We start from the raw sequence: 10,835 nt of genomic DNA, 5'->3' as shown, positions 1-10,835 counted from the left end.
GATCACTTGAGATTGTAAGGAATCCTAGGACTTGACAAGATAATAAACGTACAATCCAACTTGTTACATCTCAATTCTAATTTGTAATTGTATTATAGAGAAAGCATTAAAAAGGACATGGAACTAAGATTAAATACAGATAAAACCAATCGTCAAGTAATTTTTGTGGAAACTCATCAGCATTGAAACTATAATAATGAAAGATGGATAGTGGCTAGCAGTGGAATCCAGGACGCGCGTTTCGTCCTATTTGGGACTCGTCAGCTGGATGTGCCTGCATCTCAGAGTTGATGTTCACTCTGGGACTCGAACCCAGTACCGTTCGCTTCAAACGTCATCGCGTTATCCACTCGCCCACTGAGTCCTGATAGCCACTTGCTTGTGCAATGGGGTGAAGTTTAAATTCACTTAGTATTGTTTGTTCGAACGTTCCAATTGATGCTTATGAATTTAGGCTATATCGAGGCAATACGCACAGTATGCACATATGCCAATAAGAGACTGACCAGTTGCAGGCCCAAAGCATCAATGGGAAGATACAAACAAACAATACTTAGCGAATTTATTATAATGAAAGTTTCACTGATTGAAATCAAATAACGTTAATGCTTCTTTTTAGAAGTCTAATCCAGTCTATATTAGAGAAATAAACAATATCAAAAAAATCATTTTTCCATTGGTTGTTTGAGTCTTCCCATTGATATTTAGGATTGCTACTGGTCAGTCTCGTATCGGCAAAAGCGCATCCCCTGCGGATTGCCTCCATATAGCCTTAATTCACAAGCACTAAAATTAGAGATGGGTAGTGGCTAGCAGTGGAATCCAGGGCACGTGTTTCCGTCTTATTTGAGACTCGTCAGCTGGATGTACCTTCTTCTCAGGGTTGATGTTCACTCTTATTAAAAGACTTTGCGTCACCAATATTAACTAGTGTAAGATGTTATTTGGGTGGATACGGTTTTGACAAAGTTATATTGTTGCCCATAAACAATGTTTAAAAACAATGTATCAGTTGAATACAAGAGAATTAATACTGTACAATGTACATTGTTTGAATAGTATATCAACCAGTCATAACCAAAGTAAAATCAGGTACAAAAATGGATCAATAGAATTTGATTAGAACTAAGGACTTTACATATACTACGTTAATCACTATTCGATGATCGAACTATTGTAAACAGTTGTGCATCGGACGAATTTGATACATACCATAACAGTAAAAAAATGAATCATGGTAATTCGGGTAAAATGTGATTGAAAGCATGAGTCAATTGAAGCTAGACCACAATGGGAAAGCTGGAAACACTGGACGGCCGTTTCGTCCTATTTTGGGACTCCTCAGCTCAATGGTGAATGGTTGCTCAATTTCGTGGTTTCGTTGAAGTGTGACATTGACACCATTGGATGCCGGCTCAGTGGCCTAGTGGTTAAGCACTCGTACACGAGACTGATAAGTCCGTGGTTCGAATCACGCGAGGCGGGATCGTGGATGCGCACTACTCATGATCTCAACTATATGAAATTACTAAAATCTCCACAAAACCCCCTTCTGATATTGAGATTGTCACAACATTTGAAAGTATCAAGTTCATTTACACAATGAACCACAAATGCATCTTATTGACGAGTCCTATATTTTTTTGACGAAACACTTAAACATTATTCCCTTAACTTTCAATACAGCTCTTCAGTTGATTCCAATTCATTTTTAAAATTACCATCATTCTATTAGTAAATAAGTGAAAACATATTTTCCATAGTAAATAAACTAAATAGGAAAAAAAATTTTTACTATGAAAGGTCAATCATAGGAAGTAAACAATTAACCATATTGACAGTATTTTCATAGTAATTAAGTCAGTTAGTGTATTGACAAATAAAGTGTAATAATTTATTATTATTATTATTATTATTATTAGTAGTAGTAGTAGTAGTAATAGTAGTAATATAAACAACACATTTAAAACGGTTTGTCTTGTACTAATAAATTTGGGATAATGCAGTGAGATGAAAATCATAAACTGATTTGGTTACCATAGTAATTTTGAGCATTGGTTTCGAAACCAGGAAATGATTGCTTCCTTGTTTAGCAGTATAGTATTGTTACTATATATATATCCATGCGTTATATTACTCTAATCTATAAGGAGTATCAAAGGATTACTTCATGATGAGCATTTACGTTTGGTCTATTCCTGTTTTTATATTAAAGATAAAATAACGCAATCGATTATATATATTATCAGAAGGGGTTATTGTGGAGATTTAGTATTTTTATATTTGAAAGCGTGAGTCAATTGAAGCTAGACCACTAGAGAAAACCTGGAAGCACTGGATGGCCGTTTCGTCCAATTGTGGGACTCCTCATCAGTGCACATCCACGACCTCGTCTCACGAGATTCGAACCCGGAACCTATCAGTCTCGCTCGCTAGCACTTAACTGATAGACCACTGAGTCGGCATCCGATGGTGTTTATATCTAACTCCAACCAATCCACGAAGTTGGGCAACTGTTCACCAATTGTCTTCAGTAAGTTCCTATCTTGCGACAAAACGTGGTTTTGAACTCCACTGGTCACTGATTCTCATTAGAACTCCTGGATTTACTTCTCGAAGTCGGTCACTAGTGAGCATATGATTATTATTATCAGAAGGGGTTTTTGTGGAGATTTATTCGATTATTCCTAGACTACAACAAAAGTGGTGGTCAGATGAGGTTACTAAGGTTGTACAAATAAAATTAATATTCACCATCAATACGTTGAATTTATTCGCTATATTCTACATTGATCTCAAAAATTCCTTTTATAGTTCTGTGAACGATATATTATTTTAAATTTAATAAATATTGTTGGATGAACTACATTCCTTTCATTTGGTGTGCTCTAAAGCTTTCATGAGCTCATTGATATGTACATTACTCAGAAGTGGAGAGATTATGTAACGGCATTGAATTTAATTTGTCAATGTTTGTGTATTCTCAATGATCGATCAGTTTTTCTTGGCTTCTCTACATTTTCAGCGCATTAAATCGATATTATCATATATTTATAAGTTTTTAGAAAAGTTGAGTGATGGCCAATGGTTTAATCTAGGATGTGCGTTTCCTCACACTTGGGACTCTTCAGCCTAATGTGTCTATGTTAACTCCGGGGCTCAATCCCTGTGTCCTTTGATTCAAGCTCTTAATGCGTAACATACTGAGCTATCGAGTCCAAAGAGCAGCTAGTCAGTTCTTACTTACGCCTGTTAGCCCTCGTCCAGGAGCATAGGCCGCTCACCAGCCTTCTCCATCCAACTCTGTCACAAGCAATCCTTTCCAGTTCTTTCCAGTCAACATTCATTCTTTTCATATCTGCTTCTATTTCCCGGCATAATGTGTTCTTTGGCCATCCTCTTTTCCACTTCCCTTCACCATTCCAAGTTAGGGATTGCCTTGTAATGCACATTGGTGATTTCTTTAATGTATGTCCTATCCACTTCCAACGTCTTTTCCTAATTTCCTCTTCAGTTGGAAGCTGGTTTGTGCTCTCCCATAAAACGCTGTTGTTAATAGTATCCGGCCAGTGAATGTTGAGTATTTTGCGTAAACAACTGTTTATAAATACTTGTACCTTCTTGACGATGGATGTAGTAGTTCTCCACGTTTCAGCTCCGTAAGCTAGCCAGTTCATTGAAGATAAATTTATTTAATCACAGTAACACTTTTACTGTTCTTTTGAGTTGACTTTTTATTTCCTGTTTATTGTTATTATAGCTAGTCTGAATTTTTTTCAACATAAAATAAATCTGTAATCCATTTATATAGATTCAATCATTCAAGTAATTGCATTTCCTCATGCCACTTCCAACCCTTGTAGTTATTATCACCATTATTTTGTTTACTTTAGCATTGGTTTAGGGTAATCACTGTGAATTTCATTATTTTGTTTCTCATAATTTGTACATGGTTCTTGTATACGATTACGTTATGATCCCTTTTCTTCTCTCTATCCTATTCCCTTCGTCCGTAAACTAAACATATAAGAATATAGACAATAATTACAATATGACATTATCAGTTTAGTGTCTAAAATAATATTTACATTTTACCAAGTTTGTGCAAAGTTTTGCGAGAAATCAAGGTAACATCGGGTGCAGTATCCAACTTCAGAGTGATGATACGATCATTGACATTTATGGATATATACTCGCGTAAGAATGTCGGGTTAGATTTAAAAAAAACATGTACATGATTAGCTCCTTTTAGCATTTGATAATATAATGAGGGTCTGTTACGTATACAAAATCCATCCTTGTAGCCACTTACTCCAAATTTTATCGAGTCAGCAGAAACGAGAAAATATTCATTCCCCACAGTTTCAGCAACTAGTGAGAGACCTTGGGGAGCGACGCGAATAAGAGTTATATCCATTAGAAATTCGATTTGCGTGAGAAAATCCTCGCGAACTATGCTTTGTGACACTAATAATATGGTCTGAATGAGAAATTTTCATCACGTGAAATGAATTAGGACTAACGTCAGATGTATGATTAGGATTTGTACATTCGATCATTTTAGTCACATTCTTAACATTATTAATAAGACGACATACATTTGCAATATCTCGGAACGTAAGATTGTGATCTGACTTGATTCTGCTTAAGATACTAGTACGAACGTTTAAGTCTGATGATGATTGCAACCCTCATACAAAGATGATTGGTCGTCAGAAAATGAACGTGACTTAAAACTCTCGCACTGCCTATTAATAATGCTGCATATGAAACAGATCTAGTGACAGTTCCATGACAAATATGATTAATAAAAATTTCTGTTAATTTTTGTAGAGTAGAATCAAAAGAAAACAATGTTGAGTTTTTTGGTTAGACAAGGTTCAAATAATTTTCATATTCAGCTGCGCCAAGCTTACGAAGTAGAATTCTTACTTCCGAAGCGTCATCATGATAAGAAAACTCAACTTGAAAAATGTCTTCATACCACTTGAACCATGATTCATATGTGACACCAGCATCAGAATCAAAAGGAAACTCGCTCATTGAGTGAATCAGTGATTAGGTAGTTGAGCCGCTTAATTCAGACACTTGAACTGAATTGTCTCGGAATGAAAACTTTTGTGTAATCATTTTCAGTTGTAATGCTTGAAATTCTTTTTTCTGCAGCTGCAAGATTGATTTAAGCTGATCTGAAATTGACATTTTGGAATTTTCCTTACTTTTGCCTGGGTTTGACAAAAATAATAAGAATTTATCTTTGATCACAGACTTATTTACTAACTTACCCCTGTTACCTCTGGTGGAAGAGCAAAGGCCATCCATCAGGTTTATCTATCAAACTCTGTCCTGGAACCTACATCTCTATAATAACTTTTTTAAAAATTGCAAATCTACAATTATATAAGTCCAGATATTTTTAATTGACTCTTGAATTCATTGATGAGAACGACAAACGATCTGACATATACACTTGATCAGTTTTGACTAATTTCTGCAGAAACTTTTATCAGCCTTCAAACTAATCATTTGGTTGAAGTTAGACATAAACACCGTTGGATGCCGGCCGGCTCAGTGATCTATCAGTTAAGTGCTAGCGCGCGAGACTGATAGGTCCTGAGTTTGAATCTCGTGAGGCGGGATCAAGGATGCGCACTGCTGAGGACTCCGGCAATAGGACGAAACGGCCGTCCAGTGCTTCCAGGTTTTCCATGGTTGTCTAGCTTCCATTGACTCATTATCTCAACTATATAAAATTACTAAAATGTTCACAAAACCCCCTTCTGATAATCATTTTTTAATTATTAATTTCCTATCTTTCTAGATATTCGCCCTGGTATTTTTAGCAGTGTTAGAAGGTGGTATTCTCTATACTATATTATCACAATGGTTAAGACATTTAGAAGTCGGTGTAACATTCGCTGTTCAAATGTTTCAACCTGGTTTAGAAGATAAAACAGTTATGGCAAATATACAAGAAGCTCTTCATTGTTGTGGTAGAGGATGTAAGTTTTGTCATGTGATTTAATTTAACATACTACAGATAGGTAGTTTTGTAAACTGACATTCTATGCATTCTGTCTTGACTGTTAATATTATGAGCGAACTAGTTCATTCTAGGTAACCGGATGGTATCAATAGTTTCAAAACTAATCGTGAATGTGAGAGTCAAATGCATAAAACTGTAATTAATAAATCAGTTACAATAACTTGATTTGGTCAATAATGAAAGATCTTTAAGTGTATAACTTTGTTGAAATTGATTAAGACTAATATTGTAACCTACTGAGGTTGTAGTGAACAAAACACGGGTCGGGACAATCGAATGCATTAAAGCACAAATTATAGACTATTTCACTAAAATCTGATAACCATACAGTAAACAATTAATTTGCAAAATAACAATCGATTGTCTCAATCCTAACTGTTCCTTCTGCAAATATCAATCCATCTTTTCTGATTTCATTATTCATGCATTTTCAAACTGATCGCACTTCATTCCTGTTCTTTTCTTATCGATCTTCTACCAAAATATATTCTATGTCTAACCATCACAATATACTACTCTTGAGGATATAAGTAGACCACACCACAAGGTTACCACAACAAAATTCATTATTTATGAATTTTCGGACATCAAGATTATTTTAACCCTAATAGTCTGGTTAAGCTATATAATCTCATAAAGACTTTATTACGAAGTAATTTTTCTATCTCTTCTTCGTTGGAGTATCATTGAACTATTGGTGTTTATCAGCTGTCAATCTATCAATTTACGTGTTTAAGTCAATATTGTGTTAAAACTGTTATTTATCATCTGTACTTTCAACCTCAACTTATATAGATTAGAAAGATTTCTTACAAAACATTCAGTCACTAAATTCTATGATAACATACTGTTATAACTTGTGGCTGAGTGGATGCCTTGTAACATATGACGTGATAAGACCGCCAATCAGACTTACTTACTTACTTACTTACGCCTGTTACTCCCAATGGAGCATAGGCCGCCGACCAGCTTTCTCCAACCCACTCTGTCCTGGGCCTTCTTTTCTAGTTCTTTCCAGTTCTTGTTCATTCTTCTCATGTCTGTCTCTATTTCTCGGCGTAATGTGTTCTTTGGTCTTCCTCTTCTCCTTTGACCTTCAGGATTCCATGTGAGGGCTTGTCTTGTGACACAATTGGGTGATTTCCTCAAAGTGTGCCCAATCCACTTCCAGCGCTTCTTCCTGATTTCTTCCTCCGCTGGAATCTGGTTTGTTGTCTCCCACAGTAACTTGTTGCTGATAGTGTCTGACCATCGGATCCGAAGTATCTTGCGTAGACAGCTGTTAATAAACACTTGTATCTTCTGGATAATGGCTTTCGTAGTTCTCCACGTCTCTGCCCCATACAGAAGAACTGTCTTGACATTTGTATTGAAAATTCTAACCTTGGTGTTGGTTGACAATTGTTTTGAGCTCCAGATGTTTTTCAGCTGTAGGTATGCTGCTCTTGCTTTGCCGATCCACGCCCTCACATCTGCATCTGATCCACCGTGTTCATCAATGATGCTGCCCAGATATTTAAAGATTTCCACATCCTCCAAAGCTTCTCCGTCAAGTGTAATTGGATTGGTGCATATTGTATTGTATCGGAGAGTCTTGCTTTTCCCTTTGTTTATATTGAGACCTACTGCTGCTGAGGCTGCTGCTACACTGGTCGTTTTCTCCTGCATTTGTTGTTGCGTTTGTGATAGAAGAGCCAGATCATCTGCGAAGTCTAAATCGTCAAGTTGCATCCTGCCTGTCCACTGTATCCCGTGCATTCCTCCAGATGTTGACGTCTTCATAATCCAGTCGATCACCAGGAGAAAGAGAAAGGGTGAGAGTAGGCAACCTTGCCTAACACCGGTCTTTACCTCGAACGAGTCGGTGAGTTGTCCTCCGTGGACGATTTGGCAGTTTAGTCCATCATAGGAGTTCCGTATGATGTTGACTATCTTCTCAGGCACGCCGTAGTGTCGAAGAAGCTTCCATAGTGTCGTCCTGTCCACGCTATCAAATGCCTTCTCGTAGTCGATGAAGTTGATGTACAGTGATGAATTCCATTCGATTGATTGTTCCAATCAGAGAACAGCGGATAATCGATTAGAACAGTGATACACACAAACCATACGAACAGTCTAGAGTACGTATCGGTTCTACTTCTGCCCAGCCCAGCCAGTTAAGTCCAGAACAGCCTCTGCGGTATGAATCCTTGTATTTCAAACTTACTGAGTTTATATATCAAACAGACTGACCACATCGTACCAATAAAATAGAAAATAACATTTTTACAAGATTTAGCCAAATGTGGCTGTGAATATGGGAGGCAGTAATTAATAGACTATGGATAACTCAAAAATGTTAAATCGTATAATAATAGTTTATGGTTCAAAATAAAGCTCGTGATAAGGGGAACACGAATACGAATAGTTTACTTATTTAGCAATTATACGATGAAAAAATATATGCATAATATTGGTTCATAAATAAATCCCAAAGTTACCATCCATAATTCTCTTTGGGATATAACACATACTTTAACTGTGTAAGTTCTAACCTTAAACTATAGATAATTTTCAGTTACGTAACTACTTACGTATGTCTGTTATCCATCATAGAGAACTATAAGCCGCCTATCAGGATTCTTCATCGAATTCTGTTCTGAGAAATCCTTTTCCAGTTGTTTCTAATTGTTATTCATTCTTTTGGAGGCAGACATCAAAAACATAACTATCAATTGGAAATAACTGGAAACGGTGTCCCAGTTATGGATATCAAAATTGATAAAAATCTATCATGATTAATATATTAATTAAAAGATCAGATGAAAAAAAGAACGAATATCCGAGGAATTAGTTGATAAATGTATGAATTATGGTATGTAGTTATATAATCGATAAAATGCTTAACACAATATAAGAGAATTGGTTACATTTAATGAGTCCAGTATTAATAACAATAGTGTAATCATAAAGAGTATGTCACAATTAATCAATAAAAAGAGAATAGTAATTTTAATACAAAGATATTGTTAAAAGACAGGTTCTGTAAGAAATCAACAGTAACTTACTTAGACATTGACTGTCATGATATCAAAAATAGGGAGAATGTAAGCAAAGATGGATAGTGGCTAGTAGTGGAATTCAAGACGCACTTTTCGTTCTATTCGGGACTCATCAGGTGGATGTACCTGCATCTCACAGTTGATATTCACTCTGGGACTCGAACCCAGTACCTTTGGCTTCAAACGCTATCGCGTTATCCACTCGGTCACTGAGTCCTGATAGCCACTTGCTTGTGCAACGGGGTGAAGTTAAAATTCACTTAGTATTACTTGTTTGATTCTTTCCATTGATGTTTTAGGACTGCAACTGGTCAGTCTCTAATTGGCATATGTGCATACTGTGCGTATTGCCTCGATATAGAACAGTATGAACATATGCCAATTAGAGACTGACCAGTTGCAGTCCTAAATATCAATGGGAAGATTCAAACAAACAATACTAAGTGAATGAAGAGAATGGTTGTTAAAAATTTCTTATGAACACAAAGGATAGATCTATTCAGACAGATACCGATGGCTTTAGCGATATGTAAAAGATATATGCTTAAAGAATGGGTTATATTTAGTAAGATCTGATGAATAATTTGAAATACACTGTTCATGACCACTTAATGTTCCATACTTATTTTGTCAATGATAACATATCAGTAAGCTCATGATTTTTATCAGACTGATAGGCCCTGAGTTCGAATCTCGTGAGGCGGGATCGTGGATGCGCACAGCTGAAGAGTCCCATAATAGGACGAAACTACCTTCCAGTGCTTCCAGGTTTTTCATGGTTGTCTAGCTTCAATTGTGGATCGGATATACATTAAGGAAATCACCAATGTTCATTACAAGATAATCCCTAACTTGGAATCCGGAAGGGAAGTGGAAAAGAGGAAGGCCAAAGAACACATTATGTCGGGAAATAGAAGCAGATATGAAAAGAATGAATGTTAAATGGAAAGAACTGGAAAGGATTGCTTGGGACAGAGTTGGATGGAGAATACTGGTGAGTTGCTTTTGCTCCTTCACGAGGGGTAACAGGCGTAAGTAAGTAAGTAAGTAGCTTCAATTGACTCGTGATTCCAACTAAGCTCATGATTATCGAAATCCTCCTAACTTCTATACAGTAAGAAATACTCAATTGTTGTTGTTGTTATATATGTATGTGTTTCGTATCATCTCATCAATGTTAATTTCCCTTCTTTCTAATTCTTTTTTTTAAATAATAGCTTATGACGATTATGATGTGGCTAATGAAGCAATACCTAAACAACATGTACCATATTCATGTTGTGATTTACAAACTTATACAAATGAACATTGTAATAATGCTTCAATATTAACCAAAAATAAAAACACCCCCTTGCCAACACCACAATCTCCTCAAATTAATCATCATCTTTATGTGATACCATATTATTTAGCTTACCCTGAAGGTTGTGTAAATCGATTAAAAAATTTATTTTTACCCATAGTGATTAGTTGTTTTTGTTTATTAATATTTATGAATATATTTGCAATATTTGTAAATTGTTTTTATGTACAAAAAGCTGCTGATGAAGAAGAATATGAACAAAATTGGCTTGATTCACAACATTTTTTAAAAGAAACTAAAGGTTAGTTGCCATGGTAATATAAAAATATTATTATATTATTTGGAAAATATAATATATAAGTTTGTTATAGTATGGGGATTCCAAGCCGGGTTATGTTTGAGATAGTGATCCACCTTGCACAATGGATGATGGGTTGCGGAAGAT

At 35.9% G+C, this 10,835-nt stretch overlaps 1 protein-coding gene and 1 non-coding gene across 2 annotated transcripts; one reads left to right on the top strand and one right to left on the bottom strand.

The window, feature by feature from the left end:
* Window positions 1-2,913: 2,913 nt before the first annotated feature.
* On the top strand, window positions 2,914-10,696 carry Smp_155320 (hypothetical protein; the record flags this gene model as incomplete). The annotated part of the gene is made up of 3 exons (XM_018791880.1): window positions 2,914-2,971; window positions 5,844-6,002; window positions 10,305-10,696. 3 exons carry the CDS (start codon window positions 2,914-2,916, stop codon window positions 10,694-10,696), a joined length of 609 nt encoding a protein of 202 aa, XP_018644986.1.
* Smp_tRNA_02042_Pseudo_TTG.1.1 lies at window positions 9,232-9,302 on the bottom strand. The gene has a single exon. It is a non-coding gene (tRNA).
* Window positions 10,697-10,835: the final 139 nt, after the last annotated feature.

The sequence above is a fragment of the Schistosoma mansoni genome, assembly GCF_000237925.1.
Source record: "Schistosoma mansoni, WGS project CABG00000000 data, chromosome 1 unplaced supercontig 0034, strain Puerto Rico, whole genome shotgun sequence".
Classification (NCBI taxonomy): Eukaryota; Metazoa; Platyhelminthes; class Trematoda; order Strigeidida; family Schistosomatidae; genus Schistosoma; species Schistosoma mansoni.
The sequence above is the reverse complement of the archived record's forward strand: the minus strand, read 5'-3'. Positions and strand labels throughout refer to the sequence as shown.